This window comes from Xenopus tropicalis, chromosome 9 (assembly GCF_000004195.4).
Source record: "Xenopus tropicalis strain Nigerian chromosome 9, UCB_Xtro_10.0, whole genome shotgun sequence".
NCBI lineage: Eukaryota > Metazoa > Chordata > Amphibia > Anura > Pipidae > Xenopus > Xenopus tropicalis.
Window position 1 is genome coordinate 14,828,855 of NC_030685.2, and position 21,769 is coordinate 14,850,623.

At 43.7% G+C, this 21,769-nt stretch overlaps 2 protein-coding genes across 3 annotated transcripts; both read right to left on the reverse strand.

The window, feature by feature from the left end:
- Nucleotides 1-875: 875 nt before the first annotated feature.
- On the reverse strand, nt 876-7,127 carry jmjd8 (jumonji domain containing 8). Its single transcript, XM_031893516.1, has 10 exons — nt 7,092-7,127; nt 6,351-6,480; nt 6,173-6,265; nt 4,842-4,890; nt 4,468-4,564; nt 4,001-4,069; nt 3,775-3,894; nt 3,491-3,558; nt 2,795-2,929; nt 876-1,803 (listed from the first exon to the last, which is right to left on the reverse strand). The coding sequence occupies exons 2-10, from the start codon at nt 6,443-6,445 to the stop codon at nt 1,723-1,725; spliced, it is 807 nt and encodes a 268-aa protein (XP_031749376.1). The 5' UTR covers nt 6,446-6,480; nt 7,092-7,127; the 3' UTR covers nt 876-1,722.
- A 1,073-nt stretch (nt 7,128-8,200) lies between these two features.
- On the reverse strand, nt 8,201-21,345 carry LOC734077 (novel C3HC4 type (RING finger) and B-box zinc finger protein with SPRY domain). Of its 2 annotated transcripts, NM_001045753.1 has the most exon segments (3): nt 8,201-8,714; nt 9,619-12,026; nt 21,288-21,319. In NM_001045753.1, a coding segment is annotated over 1 exon segment (1,659 nt). In that variant the 5' UTR covers nt 11,979-12,026; nt 21,288-21,319; the 3' UTR covers nt 8,201-8,714; nt 9,619-10,319.
- Between the last annotated feature and the right edge of the window lie 424 nt (nt 21,346-21,769).

Sequence of the window (21,769 nt, forward strand, 5' to 3'; positions counted from 1 at the left end):
GAAACCAGCCAATCATTCTTGTGGCTGTAATACACCAATTTACTCCTTTGGGAAGGACGGCAAATGAGCAAATATTTCCCCTAGGGCCAAACGATTCACATTGCAATAAAGGGGAAAGGAAAAATCGTAGTGTGTTAATGAGCCTATGTTGTCCCCGACCCGATGACAAAGCCTGTCCGAACATCATCTGGCCAATATTTGGCCAGATAGTGGTTGTGGAGGCTTGTTGGAGGGCCCCGTACATGGGCAGATAAACTGCCGAGTCTGTTTCAAAGGGATACTGTCATGATTTTTATGGTATATTTTATATTCCTAAATTACACTGTTTACATAGCAAATAATTCACTCTACCATTTATAATTTTTTTCTTGAACCAACAAATGTATGTTTTAGCTGTAATATTGGTGTGTAGGCGCCATCTCAGTGCATTGTGCCTGAGTCTGAGCTTTCAGCCAGCGCTACACATTAGAACTGCTTTCAGCTAACCTATTGTTTCTCCTACTCCCATGTAACTGGAGGAGTCCCAAGCCGGACTTGGATTTCTTACTATTGAGTGCTATTCTGATACCTACTGGGAGCTGCTATCTTGCTCCCTTCCCATTGTTCTGCTGATCGGCTGCTGGGACGGGGGGGATATCACTCCAACTTGCAGCGCAGCAGTAAAGTGTGACAGACAGAATCACAAAAAATCTGTGACCTTTCTTTTCTCTAAACTGGGGGTGGAAGCACCATGGGGATGAATATCCTGCAGCCTTTATATGTTGATGTATCTGGAGTCTCAGAGGTGCAGGGCATCTAGAAACCTGCTTCCTTCGTACTAAATGACCCCGCCCAACTCTCAGAAGCCTCACAAATGAGTAAGAGCAGCGGAAGTGTATCTTTAGTATAAAATTAATTTATTTTCCAAGAGATTTTACTAATATAGCAAATTAAAAACATTTGGTCATTTTTTTTTAAAGAGGCAGTACAACTTGGAATGGACTACTCAGTGGTATTTAAAGACAATCTGCAGTTGGGCTTATGTTATTTCTTGTTGTTTAAATTAATTTTGGCTAATCTAAAGTCTTACATTTGCTACTAGCCTAGTAACCCTTAGCAACAAATCAGCAGATTTACTGGTCAGTTGCCTGAAAACATCCGACTGGTTGCTATGGGTAAAATGTGGGCAAATGTAAGACTTATTACATTGCCATAGTTATTGTTTGTTCTGCAGCTCTACAACTTGGAATTTAAACTTGTTGCTGGGGTCTCACTCACCCTAGCAACAGGAGATGGGTTGAATAAGAAATGCTAGCAATATTCATTATAATACTAATCTACCCTTCATATAAATCTGCTTTCTTGTTACCAGAGACACTGAACTCCAATACAAATCTAGCATTTATCACATTTCATGCAGGAGATTTGTAGAACCGAATGGCTGGTAGTTCAACAACTGCATAAAAAAAGACCAACTGCAGTTTGTCCTAGAAAAGTTCAAGATGAACTTCCCCTTTGAAGAGGTTTCATTAAATGAACAGTCCGTTGTTGAGCCCCCCCCGGAGGCACTTGGGCGGTGCCAGGAAAAGATTTTTGGGGAGACTGAGTGGTAATTTACTAGTTTAGTTTTGATTTCCCTGAGGCTTTAAAACAAAGTTGGGCGACACCTGCCTTCCTCCAGATGCACATTCACGCGGTTCTACTGGCCTTGGGCTGTCAGTGGGATGCTGGAAGCTCTGCTGCCTATCCCAGGAATGTGGAAATGAACACACTGGTATCCAGGTTAAGAGTGGCATGCCACCATCGGTCTGGGAAGTACAACACCTGAAAAATGGGAGACAGAGGCGACAGTCACTAAATCATAAACACAGGGAATTCTGGGAACTAATCCCAAAGAGCTCCATTTGCATGGGTTTCTCCTATAGGCTAAAGCTCACCCATTGGGTTTATAAAGCAAAAGCCAGGATAAAAGCTGTTCAGATTCCCAACTACAGACCGGTTTCACCCTCCTTGGGGCTCATCAGTGTAGCGCAGGGTTTTCAGCTCAACCCTTTTGATTTGTCTGTGGATCCACACTCCTGGCTCTCCCTAAGCTGATCAGAAAACCCTGCGTTATACTGATGAGCCCCAAGGAGGGTGAAACCGGTCTGTAGTTGGGAATCTGATCAGCTTTTATCCTGGCTTCTGCTTTATAAACCCAATGGGTGAGCTTTAGCCTATAGGATAAACCCATGTAAATGAGATTTTATTGGAGCTCTGTGGTACTAGTTCCCAGAATTCCATGTGTTTATTTGCATATGTATGAGGTGGTCTCCTCAACCCTATGATTTATCACTAAATCATGTCACTCGTGTTAATCTCTCTATATGCCCCCTTGCCTCCCTCCTGCACATCATTTCATACTGCTGACCTTTCACTTGGTGCTTTCCTTATTACATTATATATATATATATATATATATATATATATCTGTAATAAGGAAAAATCGGTAAATCAACCTACAGTGCCCCCACATAATGGCCTGATTAAAGGGACAGTTTAGTTCAAAATAAAGCTATTCACTTCGGGAAAACACAAACTACACATGGGGTTAAATCCCTATCCACAGGCAAATGGTACAAGGCTGAAGGTGCTCTGGGACCATAACCCTTCACTCTTTCCCAGTATCTAGTAAAAGCAGGTTGCAAGAGCCTGTCAGCAGGATCCTTTGGATCAACTAGCAGTTAGGCAGGTTATATATAGGCATTATGGTGGAACGTGATGGACATACGTCTTTTTTCAACCTAACTTACTATGTTACTATGACATACTGTACCTCTCCAGGCCGTATTGTACATTCTATGGGGCGATCTTCTTCCGGGAGGAAGGGGTATGTGTCCAGGAGCCATGAAAGGGTTGTTCTGTTGGGGTTAAATTCTGGGGTCTTGTCTGGGGGGTAGAGGAACCAGCGCTGAACGAGAGGAGAAATAAGTATCAACATAAGTAACTCATTTAATGGGGAACTGTCATTCCTACAAACATGCTCTTCTACTGTAGTAAATTAGTAGTATATTAAAGGGGAACCAAACTTTGTTAAAGAGCCCCTCACAACACAGAAACCCCTAATATACCCATCACTGTAATCTGTTCCTTCAATAAGTATGAATAAATACCATTTTATATGCTGAAATCCAGCTGTAAAACAGTTCTTCTCTTTCTGCATCATTTAAAATTCTGGCAGGGGAGGAGGGACTAAAACATTGATGTTACAAGTTGTAACAACTTCTCCACAGCTTACAGACAGAATGCAGGAACTACATAACCCACAATGCATTGCACTGTGATGTTCCTTTCCTTATTGACATCCCATGTGCAGGGAATTGTGGGACTGGGAGGATGCAGGCTGAGGACAGGCGACTACTGTTACATTTTATTTGAGTCTCAAAGTAGCCAACCAGATCAACAGGGGGCGGGGCTTAGGGAACTGTAACAAACCATATTATTATATTACAAATCATGAAAAGGCACCCACCTTCCTGCCGTATATGACCTCAGAGTAGCCCGGGCCATGCCAGTGGAAAGGAACTCCTGTTCCCGAGCCTGTGGCAAAAAAAATACAACAAATGCGTCAAAGTGGCACAGCGAATGGGGCAGGGCCTTTTAAATAAATAGGCAAAAGGGGCAGGACTCAGCAGGACTAGGGTACAATGGAGGGTACAAATCCAAAAGACACTGCCTGGCCACTTACCTGCTATACAAAAGCTGGGAACATGGGAGTTTCTCAGATATAGAAGGCCACACTGGCATCTCACTTACCCGCTATACCAAAGCTGTAGGCGCCACTTGTGCCAGGAATCTTAAATGGGGGCGGAGTGTATTTCTCAAACAGGGCACCCCATTCTGTGAAGTTGTTATCCCCAAAGAAATACAAGGTATCTGTGGGAGGAGACAAATCTGCATTATCCACTGTCATAAGGTAAATGCTCAGCCTGTGTAAGGGAAGGGGCGGAGCAACACAAATGGGCGTATAAACATCACGTACCGATTCCCAGAGCGTTCATATCTTGGGGTCTGAGATAATGTTCTACATATTCCCGGAATGGAATGTCCACTGTGGGAGGAGAGAGAATGAAACAATGAGGCCCAGTGGAAATGCAGCATCATGTGACCTGTTGCACGGAAGGGACCGCCCCTTCAGCTATTGCTAATAAAGGACAAGTAAAGTATAAAATACTGGGAGCTTCCAAAAAGACTAACTGGCCGGGGACTGTTTGTTGCAGAGCACAGCAGTGACATATTTCCTGTGCTCCCAGGTGTCCCTTTTGGGGTGACTTCCTGGAAGTTCTACTCTACACCTGGAAGCACAGTAAAGATGAAATCCCCCCAGTATTTTGTATTTTACTTCTCAAATGGAAGCCAATTTATAGGGGTTTGAGTTTAAGGTCCATGGCTGTCCCCCATTGGTCCGTGCAATAGCTAAAGGTGAAATGATGAGAAAGAAGTACTCACATTTCTCATAGGAGTAAGTGTTGGCTGTACTTAGTCGCACCAGTCGCTCCCCATACTCCTGAAGAAGGCGCTGCTTACTGCACAGAGTTCTAAATTCCTGCGCGACAAAACAAGATGGAGTCACTTTAAAGGGGCGTTAAGATAATCCTACCCTTATAACGTTGGGGGCACTGTGCCCCTGTAGGCACCAAAAAACGAGTGCTAATTAACTGGCTGTTCTGTATGCATAATTGTCCACAAGGCCAGCATAATTACTGTTAATATCTCTGGTTTTTGCCCATGTGTGAACAGTAAGTAGCACTAAATTGCTCATTAGCTCACCCTTGTGGTTGTGTGCAGAACTGCAGTTACACTCCAAGCCCAGCTCCACTTACCGAGTTATCGGTGATTCCCTGTAGGATAACCGGGCTTTTGTATGCATACCTGGCAGGGAGAGAGGAGAGGCACAGCTTAGCCCAGGCTCAGGGAAACAACCAGAGAGTCCAATTCTAGTAGAGAGTGTGAAAATGAAAGGGGAAGTAAAGAGAGAAAAGGAAAATAGAAAGTCAGATGCAAGTGGGCCCAGACTGGAAATCTATATAAAACGGCAAAAGTCTTTGGCTGCAGATGATTAACCTTTATGTTAACTTTTATAATGTAACAGAATGGCCAATTCTAAGCAGCTTTTCAATTGGTCATTATTATCTAACGATTTTTTTAAATTCATAGTAACATAGTAAGTTAGGTTGAAAAAAGACACACATCCATCACGTTCAACCATAATGCCTATATATAACCTGCCTAACTACTAGTTGATCCAGAGGAAGGCAAAAAACCTCACCTGAAGCCTCTCTAATTTGCCCCAGAGGGGAAACAATTCTTTCCTGACTCCAAGATGGCAATCGGACCAGGCCTTCTTCTTCAATTTCCAGCTTTCAAATGGGGGTCACTGACCCCGACAGACAAAAACTATTGCTCAGTGAGGCTGCAGTTTTATTGTTACTTTTTATTACTTGTATTTCTATTCCGATCCTCTCCTATGAATATATCAGTCTCTCATTCAAACCACTGCCAGGTTGCTAATTTAATTTGAACCCTAGCAACCAGATAGCTGCTGAAATTCCAAATCGCAGAGTTGCTGAGCAAAAAGTGAAAAAACCCAAATAATAAAAAATGAAGACCAATTGCAAATTGTCTTAGACTATGACTTTTTATCCCATACTAAAAGTTAACTCAAAAATGAAAGTGTTCTAAAGTGATTAAAAGATAATGAACTGTTGCTCTGCACTGGTAAATGTTTTGTCTTTGCTACAAAGGCTACTATAGTTTATATAAACAAAGCTGCTGTGTAGCCACAGGGGCAGCCATTCAAGTGGTAAAAAAAGGATAAAAGGCACAGGTTAAATAGCAGATACCATTTAAGCTCTGTAGAATACAATGGTGTTTGACAGAGCTTTTAACCATTTCCTGTTGTGTAACCTGTGCCATTTAGCCCTATTTTAGCTGGAACAGCTGCCCCCATAGCTATACAGCAGTTTATATAAAGTATAGTAGGGTTTCTAAAGCAAACCAGTGCAGGGCAGCACTACATAATATTTGAATCACTTTAATAAACATAATTTTTTTTGGTGTAAATGTTTCTTTAAATTGGGCCTGTGTGTGCTTAAAATGCCAGGGCCTACTGAGACACCCAGTCCAGCCATGGGTGCAAGATGGGTGCACTTACTGTTGCATGAATGAGGCATAGGTAAGGGAAGCATCGACCCTCTCCACTGTGCATCTCTCCTCTTCCTGGGCAGCGGAGTAATGGTACAGGTGCCTGCATGGAGGAGACAATGATGGTGATATTGGGCTGTGCCAGTCCCGTACATGTTTGTGCCCCATCCCCAGGACTCTGTGCTTACCAGCCACCGTCCGTCTCTGTGTAACCCGTCTGTTCTGGCAGCGCCAGGGGTATAAACGCCTGCAGGATGAGCAGAATTCGGGTGCAAAGTGCCATCTGATCCGGAGATACTCCCTTCCCTGCGCCCACGACTGAAAGACAAAACACAGGTAACTATTAATTAGATTGTAAGCTCTACGGGGCAGGGACCTCCTTCCTACTGTGTCTCATACCACCTGGTACTCCCTGTGTATTTATACTTATTTATTGTATTTATTCTAACACTTGTCCTCCCTGTGTGTAATTGTGTATATTGTAAGATTGTACATCACTGCGTACCCTTGTGGCGCTTTATAAATAAAGTTATACATACCTTGTAGATTGTAAGCTCAACAGGGCAGGGACCTCCTTCCTACTGTGTCTCATACCACCTGGTACTCCCTGTGTATTTATACTTATTTATTGTATTTATTATAACACTATTCCTCCCTGTGTGTAATCGTGTATATTGTAAGATTGTACAGCGCTGCGTACCCTTGTGGCGCTTTATAAATAAAGTTATACATACCTTGTAGATTGTAAGCTCTACAGGGCAGGGACCTCCTTCCTACTGTGTTTCATACCACATGGCACTTACTCCCTGTGTATTTATACTTATTTATTGTATTTATTATACTTGTCCTCCCTGTGTGTAATTCTGTATATTGTAAGACTTACAGCGCTGTGTACCCTTGTGGCGCTTTATAAATAAAGTTATACATACCTTGTAGATTGTAAGCTCTTTTGGGCAGGGCTCTCTTCACCTCTTGTATCGGTTATTGATTGCTTTATATGTTACTCCTTGTAGATTGTAAGCTCTTTTGGGCAGGGCTCTCTTCACCTCTTGTATCGGTTATTGATTGCTTTATATGTTACTCCTTGTAGATTGTAAGCTCTTTTGGGCAGGGCTCTCTTCACCTCTTGTATCGGTTATTGATTGCTTTATATGTTACTCCTTGTAGATTGTAAGCTCTTTTGGGCAGGGCTCTCTTCCCCTCTTGTATCGGTTATTGATTGCCTTATATGTTACTCCTTGTAGATTGTAAGCTCTTTTGGGCAGGGCTCTCTTCCCCTCTTGTATTGGTTATTGATTGCTTTATATGTTACTCTGTATGTCCAATGTATGTAACCCACTTATTGTACAGCGCTGCGGGATATGTTGGCGCTTTATAAATAAATGTTAATAATAATAATAATAATAACATACAGGATACAAGAGATGAAACAGGAGCAGCACCACCAATAGGAGTGAGCCCTACAGCGCCCTCTGTGGGTGCCCTGGGCTCCTACACCTCAACCAGCAACAATGGATACATTTTCTTGTCATATAATCCTAAGGCTTTGTGCCACTTGCTGCCATTTTTGCCCTTTCTCTCATACTTAAATGTGAAAATACTCTTCAGTTACTAGGGTGAGTGTCCCTAACAACCAGGGCCCAGAAAGTTTTCATAAATGGCAGCCCCCTAGGTACCTCACCAGTGTGGGATGAGAAGTTCCTCCTTGTGGGGTGCGAAGCCGGAGTCCCAGGTACGACAGGGGAAGCAGTAGTGGTACCCTGCGCCTCGGTTAATTCAACTCATTCCCAGGCAGCTGTCCAATGTCAGAGATACACGCTTTCCCTAAGCCCGGTGCATTCTGGGATATGTAGTGCGACATCCGGCCGCGAACCGTACAAGGAGACGGAAAGGAAGCTGGCTAAAAACACATTTCCCGGCATGCCCCTGGGTCGGGCTGGTACTATTATCTGCCGGCGGGGGTGTGAGTAGCGTGTGCGCAGCCAGGTCGACATTAAACGTTGCAACCCAGTCGCTATCGGTTTTCATTTTAATCCACTCACAAGGATTCAGGATTTCAATGACATCCTCCTTTCATGGTCACTATTGTTACAGAGTATGTCTCACACACAAAGCATGGGTAACCTGTGATTATAGTTATATACAAACTCCGTGCATCTGGTTCTTTGTGGTGTCACATCATTCACTTTAACTTTTTGTTTGTGACTTTTAATATCCTTATCATTTACAGTAGGGGGTACATTATCCCTTATAATACATGAGTGATACTCAGAGTTCCCTGTATAACTCAGCCTGCAGCCTTGTGCCTTTATATGGGCACAGAACCCCTCAGTGACTGCTAATATCCTTATCATTTACAGTAGGGGGTACATTATCCCTTATAATACATGAGTGATACTCAGAGTTCCCTGTATAACTCAGCCTGCAGCCTTGTGCCTTTATATGGGCACAGAACCCCTCAGTGACTGCTAATATCCTTATCATTTACAGTAGGGGGTACATTATCCCTTATAATACATGAGTGATACTCAGAGTTCCCTGTATAACTCAGCCTGCAGCCTTGTGCCTTTATATGGGCACAGAACCCCTCAGTGACTGCTAATATCCTTATCATTTACAGTAGGGGGTACATTATCCCTTATAATACATGAGTGATACTCAGAGTTCCCTGTATAACTCAGCCTGCAGCCTTGTGCCTTTATATGGGGGGCACAGAACCCCTCAGTGACTGCTAATATCCTTATCATTTACAGTAGGGGGTACAGTATCCCTTATAATACATGAGTGATACTCAGAGTTCCCTGTATAACTCAGCCTGCAGCCTTGTGCCTTTATATGGGCACAGAACCCCTCAGTGACTGCTAATATCCTTATCATTTACAGTAGGGGGTACATTATCCCTTATAATACATGAATGATACTCAGAGTTCCCTGTATAACTCAGCCTGCAGCCTTGTGCCTTTATATGGGTACAGAACCCCTCAGTGACTTCTAATATCCTTATCATTTACAGTAGGGGGTACATTATCCCTTATAATACATGAGTGATACTCAGTTCCCTGTATAACTCAGCCTGCAGCCTTGTGCCTTTATATGGGCACAGAACCCCTCAGTGACTGCTAATATCCTTATCATTTACAGTAGGGGGTACATTATCCCTTATAATACATGAGTGATACTCAGAGTTCCCTGTATAACTCAGCCTGCAGCCTTTATATGGGCACAGAACCCCTCAGTGACTGCTAATATCCTTATCATTTACAGTAGGGGGTACATTATCCCTTATAATACATGAGTGATACTCAGAGTTCCCTGTATAACTCAGCCTGCAGCCTTGTGCCTTTATATGGTCACAGAACCCCTCAGTGACTGCTAATATCCTTATCATTTACAGTAGGGGGTACATTATCCCTTATAATACATGAGTGATACTCAGAGTTCCCTGTATAACTCAGCCTGTATATAGCAGGTTATATCTCCAGTATTAAAGTAAAGGAACAGCTTTTTATGCTCACTATTGTTTATTTATACAGTGCACACAAGCCACCAAGGGTTTTACAATAAAGTAACAAAATGAAGAACAAAAAAGGATTATGGAGATAACACTCAGTGTGGGACTGGGGGACTGGGGGACTGTGGGACTGGGGGCCAGGGGCCCATCAGAAACCCTTACACCACAATCCCACTCTCCCGTCCATCTCCTGACTCACCGTCTTTATAACTGTACATACATTTCCTTCTCTCCATATCCCCCAGAAAGAAAAAGGGACTGGTGAATGGCCAAAGTATAGGCATATATGGACACAGGAGGGCACCTATCACCTTAGCCTACGGGTGGGGGGTTTCTGGTATCCTGTGGGCCAATCCAATACTGATAATACCCACAAGTAAACAAAAAATACATTGAACATAAAATAGACCAGAGCATCTGATACCTGTTTAGATACCCCAAGAACCTAAAGATAGTTCCTATCAACAAGTGCTCAAAGTGTTCTGACTCTTGCATCATGTCTATGTAAGAATTAACAGTTATTAAAGGGGAAGTAACACCAAAATCTACTTTAATAATGCATTTGTATTTCCATTCCCATCATCCCAAATAGGCTTGTCTGACTGAAATTATTAGGAACTGGGGCCTTAGTTGCACCGGGAAACACTCACGGATCCCCAACTTTGGATTTGCCGGTACTTGGAATAGCCCAGGATGCTTTGCTGCTTATTCTCACCCAGCCTTTTTCGACATGGAAGGCGAGATGAAGAGGTTCGGTGAATGTGGAGCTGAAGGTGTGCAGGTGTCTGATGGGGTCGCACAGCTGATAGAAGGTCAGTAGTCCTGCTTCATAGTCTAGGGAGATTCCAACGTTCCTCATCGTTGAGCTTTTAGATACAGTCTTGCACTCAGAATTATGACTTACTCCAATCAGGTCATTGATCCAGGTTAGGCTCCAGGATTGGCTGTTATAACCTATAATGGATTCCGGCCCTACCCTGGGGATGCTGGCATAGGCCACCCCTACACTCCTAAGGCCATCTTCACTAACCTCCACCTCCCAGAAATGGTTTCCGGATGAGAAGCTGGTGGTACTCAGAACTTGTGCTGTTGTGAACCTGCAAGGACCGGTGCTCCACTCCTGTTTCTCTGTTAAGTACGATGCGGTTTTCAGGTCACCTGACAGACAAATGTTATGACCAGCCGTGTTGATGTCCAATAAAAGATCAGACACGCATTCCACATTGGTGAATCTGTCGGCCATAATGTCGGAAATACTAGCAACAAATCGCTCTAGGCCTTTCTGTATTCTTACAGACAGAAGCAGCCGATCTAGGTGACTTGATGCTATCAGATACTTGCTATACCTATCATCATCATCATCATCATCATCATCGTCATTATCTTCTTCATTATCCAATGCCCTGCCCAATTCCTGCTCCCGTAACACAGCCAGGGGGTCAGTATTATTGCACAGCTCCTCTATGGAATTCATTTTTCTGGTCAGTTCATCTCTCTGTGATTCCAACTTGCCGATCATCTTGCCGATTGGAACAAGAACCTTTTGCTCCTCGAGCGTTATCTCATTAAGGATGCGGCGTTCTAGAGCCTCAAGTTGTTCTCTGATTTCAGCAAACAGGGAAGCAACGTTCTTGGTTAGAACCGCACTCTCCTGTTCTACCTTCCTGCTGTGGCGAATAAGGTTCAGGTTCACCAGGTTTTTCTTTGCTTTCAGGAGACCCAAGTGCTCTAGAATTTGACTTAGTTCAGCTTTCTTTATCTGAGACGCCTTATTTAAACATTCTAGGTGGTGTCCCCGGTGCTCCTCAGAAAGGCAGCAGCATACACATAAGTAGGCAGCATCCTCAGAACAGTAATATGCGAGGAGCTTTCTGTGAATGGGGCAGTGCCGATTCTGGAGGGGACTGGTGGCGTCCAGTAAGATATGTTCCTCCGATGCACTGTGTGCTGTAAGGTGCAGTTCACATAAGGAGGCGTCACAGTGCAGGCAGGTCTTAATTGCAGCTTGAGGGATGTCTATACAGTAAGTGCAGAGGATTCCGGTCGCTTCTGGCCTTGGTCGGCCAACCTGGTACAGCTCTGCTATATTACTGAGAGCCAGGTTTCTCACAGGCAAAGGCCTCGCCTTAAATCGTTTCCTGCATTCGGGGCAGGTATAAAATGCAGATTCCTCCTCCTGGGTGTTGAACACTCCTGTAATACAGTCCTGGCAGAAATTATGGCCACATCGGAGAATGACAGGTTTTCTGTAGAAGTCCAGGCAGATGGAGCAACATAACTCCTGTGTGAGCTTAGCAGATGCCATTGCCAAATGAAAGGCAAATACCTGCGGGCGTCGCTCTTTCCCAATCAGCTGCAAGCAGAAATGAAAGTGAAAAAGTCAGACGGTGAAGGAAATTCCCACTGGTGTCACCCTCATCTATGCTTATTTCTAAGTAACCCAACCCAAGGATCATACTTGGCAGAGTGATTGGGAAAAGAAAGGCACAAAAAAGATTAAGAGGTAGCCTAAAAATGCCTAGCATTTAAGGTGGCCATACATGGGCCGATTGTAGCTGCTATGGGTCCCTTGGACCAATTCGGCAGCTTATCGGCCTGTGTAGGGGCAGAAACGACGGCCATGCTCGACTGATATCTGGCCTGAAATTGCCCAGATATCGATCGGGCAGGTTAAAAGATTTAGTCAGATCGGGGACCGCATCGGCTCGCTGATGTGGTCCCCGAACTGACTGTGCCATTGCCGCCGTTAGAATTTGATTGTTTGGCCCTGGGGCCTACATTTTCCCGATATCGCCCTCCTGTCGGTGGGGATATCGGGAGAAGATCCGCTCGCTTGGCGACCTCGCCAAGCAAGCGGATCTTAACGTGTATGGGCACCTTTACAGTGATACTGACATGAAAAAACTACTTTTCAAAACATGAATGTACATAAAAAGTTGCCTGGTCATGTTGATGGTTTTTCATTGATAGGGCTGCTTTTGTAAGTAATTGTTACTTGAAGTCCCTAAACCTGACTGTTTTGCCAACCTGACAGTCGATTTTCAGCCTGTCAGTTATAGCTTCTAATGCTAATGGACTACTGATGTACAGATATACAGAAAACAGTTTAAGGTCAGGTGTATGTATCTCTTTAAGCTTTTTACATGCACCGATAGAATCATATTTGGACAGTGTGTTGTGTGTGGGCTCAGAATAATCATCCTGATCATTTCCGTACCATGGCGATCGAGTCGATCGAGCAGGTTAGAAAATTTCAGTTGGATAAGGATAAAATCTGTGCATGTATCTGCCGATATGCTTGGGGGACCTACAATGCATTCCCAGGAAGTCACTTTCGTATGATTAGTGCTGCCAACTGTTTCATATTCAGAACATTCTCCGATTTGCTTTATCCTACAATTTCAGTGTGAATGTTAGTTTTAGATCGTTGCATTTAAACGTACAATCGATATACGAATGTTCGCCAGAAGACGACTAAAATCTGAACGTGTTTGGCCAGCTTAAAGGAACAGTAACACCAAAAAATAAAAGAGCCTTAAAGTAATAAAAATATAATGCACTGTTGCCCTGCACTGGTAAAACTGGTGTGTTTGCTACAGTAACACTACTATAATTTATATAATAAGCTGCGGTGTAGCCATGGGGGCAGCCATTCAAGTTGGAAAAAAGGAGAAAAGGCACAGGTTACATAGCAGATAACAGATAAGCTCTGTAGAATACAATAGTGTTTTATCTGTTATCTGCTATGTGCCTGTGCCTTTTCTCCTTTGAATAGCTGCCCCCATGGCTACACAGCAGCTTATTTATATAAATTATAGTAGACTTTCTGAAGTAAACACACAACTTTTACCAGTGCAGGGCAGCAGCACATTATATTTTAGTTACTTTTATACACTTTCATTTTTTGGTGTTACTGTTCCTTTAAGCTACTGCCACACATGGGCAATCCTCAGGCTGTGGATAAACACAGGGTAAGAAACCGCAACTCCTTAAAGCTTCTTTACGTGCCGGCACCCGGAGCCATTGCATTGGGCCAGGTGGAGGCACACACACTGCATACTTGAGCAGTTCAGCGCCAAAATCCGCTCCATGTGCCAAGCACCTGGCCCAGTGTAACAGCTCTGGGTTCAGGCACATACAGAAGCTTTTAGGAGCGTGTGGCAGTAGCCTAATACGATAGAAATATCAAGCTGAAATATTCAAAGAGAATGTTGCTATGACAGGCTCCTTTATAAAAGAGAAAATTTGGAACGTGCATTCGTTTTATCCAGCTTTCCAATTAAGGCCACTAGGGGAGCTGTTGCCATGACAGCTGCAGCCATTCCCACCACCTGTACATGTTGCTAAAAAGAACATCACCTGCCTTTACCCCAAGGCCCATGGCATACAGAGTGATTCCTGTTGCACATAATGTCCTAAGGTCCAAGGTGCACACACCCATCAGAACATTTTTGACCAGCCATAGCCACAAGCTAACCTCTAATGCTAACGGACTCCTGCTGCACAAATATGGCCGCCACCTCATAGAGGAACAGGGGGGATCAGATAGGGAATATAACAGCATTGGGCAAATACATTTAAGGCAAAATTATAAAGTGTTGAGAAGGACCAGTGACTAACTCGCTCCTTGGGGCATCAGCCTTATGCAAGCCCATATACAACGTGAGATGGAAACCAATCATGAAGACACCTTACATATAGTTTTTTTTCCTTTAAAATGTATTGGTTTATTTTACATTCATCTGCCAAACGTTCATGTACTTGCATGTTCACACAATTCGTGGTTGATTTACAAACGCAATAAAAATGGAGGTTATGACTCAGATTTAACAAGGGAATATTTTTGCCTGAGAATGAAAGCAAAAGTACATTTCCTGCTGAGGAAATCCCACAGCATTCCCCATGACACCACAATTTGCATTTTATCTTTTTTTATTATCTTTCTGTTTTCAGGTATTTATGGAATACTAATAATCATGCAATACTAGAGCCACAAATAACCTAAACTCAAAACTTGAAAATATGTATATAGAAAATAATGTACTCCTATTTTAAAATACAAGCCTGCAGCCTTGTGCCTTTATATGGGCACAGAACCCCTCAGTGACTGCTAATATCCTTATCATTTACAGTAGGGGGTACATTATCCCTTATAATACATGAGTGATACTCAGAGTTCCCTGTATAACTCAGCCTGCAGCCTTGTGCCTTTATATGGGCACAGAACCCCTCAGTGACTGCTAATATCCTTATCATTTACAGTAGGGGGTACATTATCCCTTATAATACATGAGTGATACTCAGAGTTCCCTGTATAACTCAGCCTGCAGCCTTGTGCCTTTATATGGGCACAGAACCCCTCAGTGACTGCTAATATCCTTATCATTTACAGTAGGGGGTACATTATCCCTTATAATACATGAGTGATACTCAGAGTTCCCTGTATAACTCAGCCTGCAGCCTTGTGCCTTTATATGGGCACAGAACCCCTCAGTGACTGCTAATATCCTTATCATTTACAGTAGGGGGTACATTATCCCTTATAATACATGAGTGATACTCAGAGTTCCCTGTATAACTCAGCCTGCAGCCTTGTGCCTTTATATGGGCACAGAACCCCTCAGTGACTGCTAATATCCTTATCATTTACAGTAGGGGGTACATTATCCCTTATAATACATGAGTGATACTCAGAGTTCCCTGTATAACTCAGCCTGCAGCCTTGTGCCTTTATATGGGCACAGAACCCCTCAGTGACTGCTAATATCCTTATCATTTACAGTAGGGGGTACATTATCCCTTATAATACATGAGTGATACTCAGAGTTCCCTGTATAACTCAGCCTGCAGCCTTGTGCCTTTATATGGGCACAGAGCCCCTCAGTGACTGCTAATATCCTTATCATTTACAGTAGGGGGTACATTATCCCTTATAATACATGAGTGATACTCACAGCTCCCTGACCTTTGTAATTTCTAGTGCTTACATTTTACAACATTGGGTACCTTATTCACTATTTTACTCTTCTATTATCCAGAATGCTTGGGACATGGAGGTTTTCCAAATAGGGGATCTTTCCATACCCATGATATAGAAGTCTACTAAAAATCATTAAATAGACATTAAATAAACCAAATAGGATAATATGACCTCCAATAAGGATTAATCATATCTCAGTTATGACAGGGGGGCATACGTCAGATCAACAAACCGATAGAGAAATCAAATCTGCCTGATTAAGATCTGGCCAATTTCAGGCCAGATGTCGGTCGGGGAGGCTCATCGGGGGTGCCCATACACGGGCAGATAAGCTGCCAAATCTGTCTAAAGGACCGATATCTGCAGCTAAAAGCAGCCCGTGTATGGCCATCTTTATTCTCCTCCAGGGAGATCAATGCTACAATTGGTAACATATCATTGTTAACTAAGCAACAATCTTTTGCCCCAGATTGCTTTGTTATTTACTCTCACCCAGCCATTGAGTACATTAAAGGCAAGATGTAAAGGTTCTATAAAGGTAGCAGTGAAGGAGTGCAAACGCCTGATGGGGTCACTCAGTTGGTAGAAGGACAAAACTCCAGCTTCATAATCTATATAGATTCCAAGTTTCCCCATGAGGCGAACTTTAGATAACGGTCTGCATTCATTATTATGGCTGACACCAACAAAATCATTGATCCACGTCAAGCTCCAGGATTTATCATTATATCCAATAAAGGACTGTGGCCCCGTCCTGACAACACTGGGATAGGCCACGCCGATGCATCGAAAGCCATTTTGGCTAACCTCTACTTCCCAGAGGTGTTCTCCAGACGAAATCCCCGTAGAACTTAGAACCTGACCAGCCGTGAATAGCTCCGACCCAGCATTACATGTCCAGTTTTCAGCAGAGAACGACACAGTTTTGTGTTCAGGCAACAGAGGGATTGTGTTGTGGTTTGTCCTGACTTCCAGTAAAAGACTGCCTGTATTTTCAAGAAGGAGACTTTCTATTGCCAGAAGTTTAGGAATGAAGGGATCATACTTCTCAAGATGCCGCTGTACTATTAATGAAATAAGAACATGATCCAGTTGGCAAGAGGAAGGAATTTCAGCTGCACTATCGCTCTGTGCAACATTGGGTTCCATGGCTCTCAGCACCAACAGCGGGTCAGTCAAGCTGCACAGCTCCTCAAGCTGAACAATCGTTTTGGACAGTTCTTCCTTCTTTATTTCCAAGCCCTTTATATGATTAGAGATCTGGAGGGACACTCGTTCTACCTCCCTTTTGATCTCATCAAGAACTTGTTTCCCTTGTGCCCTCGGCTGTTTGTGAAAGTTCCTAAACAGAGCTGTCACTTTGTCGGCGGCACTGGACAATTTTTCTTTGACGTGTCTCCGACGCTTCTGCAGGCTCTGGATTTTCTCCTCAGCTTCATCTCGAATGGAGATTGTTTTCTCGAGAGCACGTGTCCATTTCCGCTTCTTGTCCTCACAGGCATCATTCAGCAGCTCCACGTGATGTCCTTGGTGCTCTCCCACCAGGTAGCAGGACAAACAGACTCTGGATGCATCATCAAAGCAGTAGTATATTAGCAGGCCACAGTGAGTGGGGCATTGTATGTCATCTTTGGGAGTGTTAGGTTCAACCAAGATGTGTTCTTGAGACTTGCAGTGTTTTTTCAGGTGTCTGTCACAGAAAGAAGCTTCACACTGAAGACATGTTTTTACAGCAGGAGCAGGGAAGTCAACACAGTAAGTGCAATGAATCCCAGCCTCCTCCTCCTCTTCTGTTTGATGTTCCAGATAGCGACTGGCTATGTTGCTCAACTTGAAGTTCCTTCGAGGTAAAGGTCTCACCATGAATCTCTTTCTGCACTCGGGACATGTGTATAGCCAGCTGTCTTCCTGGGAGTCAAACACGCTCTCAATGCAACTGCTACAGAAGTTGTGCCCACATCTCAGGATGACTGGGTTCCTATAAATGTCGAGGCAGATGGGGCAGACAAGTTCTTGTCTAAGCCGGGAAGATGCCATGTTTAGCTGCACTTGTACATACTGTAATGAAAGTGAAACCATCAGCAAGATCATAATAAAGAACTTAACCTTTTCTTATCACTTGAGGTGGCCATACACGTCATGATCTGCTTGTTTGGAAAGGCCCTAATGTCAAGGGATTGAATTAAAACAATGGGTATTTGGAAAGGAAGACCTTATCAATGCACTGACGCAGTCCCTGATCAGACGGGAAAATCAAACCTGCCCGATTGAGATCTGGCCAATTTTAGTCCCGTAGTGGGTGTCCATTCACAGGCAGATAAGCTGCTGAATCGGTCTAAAGGACCCAAAGCATTTTGGCAACCCCTGTGAAATAGCCTTTACAACAGCGCTCCCTGCTGGTGACGTCAGTGACAGCCCCCTCCATTAAATCACCCAGGTCCAGAATGAGATTCAAAATAGGCCCTGGCATTTCAAGTACACAGAGGCCCAAACAGCCCCCCACCGGACCAATAAATAGTGACTGTCTATGGCATCTTTAGCAGCCACTCTGGCATTTGCCAGGATCTACAGATTGCCAGTCCAAGCCTGACATCACCGGTGGGGACGGATACAGTTCAAAGTAAGGATCCATGGGCTGGGCAGGTTTACAAGGGGTGGGTCATAGTTTTTGTGACCCACATATCACTACTGGGCAAAGGTGGAATGTAAATTGCTAGTCACAGTTGTGTGATCACCTATGTGGTCTCCAAGAATTTAGGTCACAAGGAACTTGTGGAAAACAAAAATGCGTTTACGTTTCACTTGAAACTGGGTGAAGTAGAAAACAATGATGGGATTAATTTCCCCTTGAAACTAGGTAAAACAATGAGCAGTTTAACTTGCCCTTGAAACTAGGTAAAACAGAAAATAATGAGGGGATTAACTTCTTGAAACTGGGTAAAACAGAAAACAATGAAGGGATTAACTTCTCCTTGAAAATGTGTCAAGGACAGGCTGTCACTGACTATTCTAAGCCTCCAATGGTACTCAACAAATAAAAAAAAAAAGTTAACTAAACATTAATAATTCATGAACTATGGGAGTTATTTTTGAAAAACTCAAATTTTTCGGGCAAATTTTCTGAAAAACTCAAATTTTTCAAGAAACAATATCAGAAAAAGTGAGTACTGGCAAAAACCCATCCATAAACCTTGAAAATATCTAGAAGTAAAAAAAAAAATGGACTTTTTCTCAAAATTTCTTACTAAATGTGCCCCTAGCTGTAACTATGCCGTCTCAACTTTCTAGGTTTTCACCATTGTATCTTGCTCACATGTCCACTAGGGGGCGTATACACACAAGGCATATTTACTCCTGAGGTACGCTCTGCCATAAAAACTGTATTTGCACCTCTTACATTTCCAAGATCCAGATTACTTAACTTCAGAAATCAATAGCCATTCTTCTTATAGGGTGGAAATCAAAAGCCCCAGTAGAGGTTGATATCAAAAGGTTTATTAAAATGTATATGTACTCACTGGCACAGTTGATCTAGGGTCGGTGGGGGCAACCACCCCCATTGTAATGGCAAGCTCGAGTCTAAGGAGTACAAGAACTTTATTCTTGGAGCATGTTTCCATGTCTTTAAATGGGTGGCAACTTTGGAAGTTTCCCTGAGAGGTGCCGAGTACCGGGACACAATGCCTACCCCTAGGGTTCTGGAGAATCACCAGATGCACTTTTCATAAAGACAAGCAGGGGGTCTGAGCTTCTAGCCAATTACACCCTGCCCCTCTCTTGCTTGAGCATGGGGGCGCGTCTGATCAGAAACTTGCCTTGGGCACGCAACCATTTGACAACTAAATGGCACATATGAATACATTGGGAATTTGCGATATGTAGATATATTCGACACCTGCGGGTTGGTTACATATTGGGGCTGGGGGTGCAGGTTCGTACAGGTCCAGATTTTTTCTGTCAAACCTGACACCTTGCACCTTGCATTATGTTCCAGTGAGCACTCCCTGTTGGTGATGTCAGTGACAGCCCCTTCCATTACATTACCCAGGTCGGGAATGAGATTCAAAATAGACCCTGGAATTTCAAGTACCCAGAGGCCCAAACAGCCCCCCAGCAGCCCAATAAATAGCGACTGTCTGTGGCATCTTACAGTCGCCCCTCTGGCATTTAGCGGAATCCACAGATTGGCAGTTTGGGCCTGACATCACTGGTGGGTGATTCAGTTTGAGGTAAGGATCCATGGGCTGGGCAAAAATAGAAAACAATGAAGTGATTAACTTCCCGTTGAAGCTGAGTGAAACAGAAAACAATGAGGGGGTTACCTTCTCCTTGAAACTGAGTGAAACATAAAACAATGAGGGGATTAACTTCTCCTTGAAACTGGGTAAAACAGAAAACAATGAGGGGATTAACTTCCCCTGGAAGCTGAGTGAACCAAAACAATGAGGGGATTAACTTCCTCTTGAAACTGGGTGAACCAAAACAATGAGGGGATTAACTTCCCCTTGAAACTGGGTGAAACAGAAACAATGAGGGGATTAACTTTCCCTGGAAGCTGAGTGGACCAAAACAATGAGGGGATTAACTTCCTCTTGAAACTGGGTGAAACAGAAACAATGAGGGGATTAACTTCCCCTTGAAACTGGGTGAAACAGAAACAATGAGGGGATTAACTTCTCTTTGACACTGGGTAAAGCAGAAAATAATGAGGGGACCCATAGGCAGGGCAGGTTTCCTAGGGGTGGGTCATAGTTTTTGCGACCCGCATATCCCTACTGGGCAAGGGTGGAATGTAAAATGCTTGTCGCAGTCGCGTGATCACCTAGGTGGTTTCCAAGAATTTAGGTCACAAAGCACTAAGCATATTAGGCTACAGGGCCTTATTTATCATATAGGCTGGCTGATATTTTATGGGCACTAACTAGGGCAGGGATGGCCAGACTTTTTCCATCGGTGATCGACCGATGACTCCTCCCCCAAGACGCAGCGCACATACGCATTGACGTCGCACTTCCGCATCCCCCGGCTTCGTCGCGGTCTGCTAGAAATCCACGGGGGATCGACTGGTGGACCACGATCTTGGCCACCCCTGGTCTAGGGTCAATATATCTTAATGCAATAGGTCAACTTACCAATGCTTTGGAGCACTATATTGACCCTGCAGTGGGGCCCAGTTACATCTACTTACGCCACTAGCACGGTCAGTACAAATGCTGCCCCGCGCCCATGTTACTAGGAAAAAAGAGAAGAGATATAAAGGCCGGTATTTCTTATAAAAATGGCAGCAACCCATCTGCACCTTAACCACATTCCTTCTAAGCTGTGCACTCGTATACAGCGCCTACAAATTTTGTATTTTTTCTGACTTGAGCACAGTTTTTCTTACAAATGTAGCCCAATATGCACGATGACTGATAATTCCCTGCTCTCTGTGTCCAGTCCAGCTGGGAAGTCACTACAGAAATGGATTCAGAATGCTGCATTAACCCCAGACGTGATATACATATGGGAGGGATAAACTACAACTCTCAGAAGCCTGAGATCCTGAGAATTATACCTTAAGGATCAACTGCAGAAAGTAACAAATGGCAGCACCCCCACACCCCAGTAGAAAGTAATGGTACAATCTCATACCCTATAAAGCAGGGAGCAGGTTGTAAAGCAGACAGGTTGAGCCTGAATAGAATAGAAATGGGAGCCTCTGTCTATAATGTCCAATTGCATGCTGGGTGTTGTAGTTTTATGTTAATCCTAGCTGTAGGCTGTTTGTTAGCTACAAACTACATTACCCAGCATGCAGTGGGCAGGCATGTCAGGTTTACTAGGGGAAAAAAAACTATAGCTAGTTTCCAAACTACAAACACCAAAAACTAACCCAAATCTGTACCTTAGCGGGTTTTATTTTACAAACCCGCCTGGGCTTTAAATTAGTAGCCCAATTTGGGGGAAAAAACTCTAACTTGGCAACCCTGGCTACTTTACCATGAGTTCCCACATGAAATTATAAGAGAAGTAGGAGGGGAATGTGGGCGTGGCAGGGAGACCTGGGCGGAGACTAGAAAACGTAAGTCATTACAAAACTCGCAGTGTATTGAGAAAGGACAGTGTGAGGGACT

What these genes read in the sequence shown, in the direction of transcription:
- jmjd8 (XM_031893516.1), bottom strand. Translation starts at nt 6,445, where the DNA reads ATGGCACTTTGCACCCGAATTCTGCTCATCCTGCAGGCGTTTATACCC. An exon ending in AGGGAATCACCGATAACTCG is followed by an intron (nt 4,565 to 4,841) that starts GTAAGTGGAGCT and finishes TTTGTCGCGCAG; the next exon opens with GAATTTAGAACTCTGTGCAG. An exon ending in CACTTACTCCTATGAGAAAT is followed by an intron (nt 4,070 to 4,467) that starts GTGAGTACTTCT and finishes CTCCTCCCACAG; the next exon opens with TGGACATTCCATTCCGGGAA.
- LOC734077 (XM_031892722.1), bottom strand. Translation starts at nt 17,690, where the DNA reads ATGGCATCTTCCCGGCTTAGACAAGAACTTGTCTGCCCCATCTGCCTC.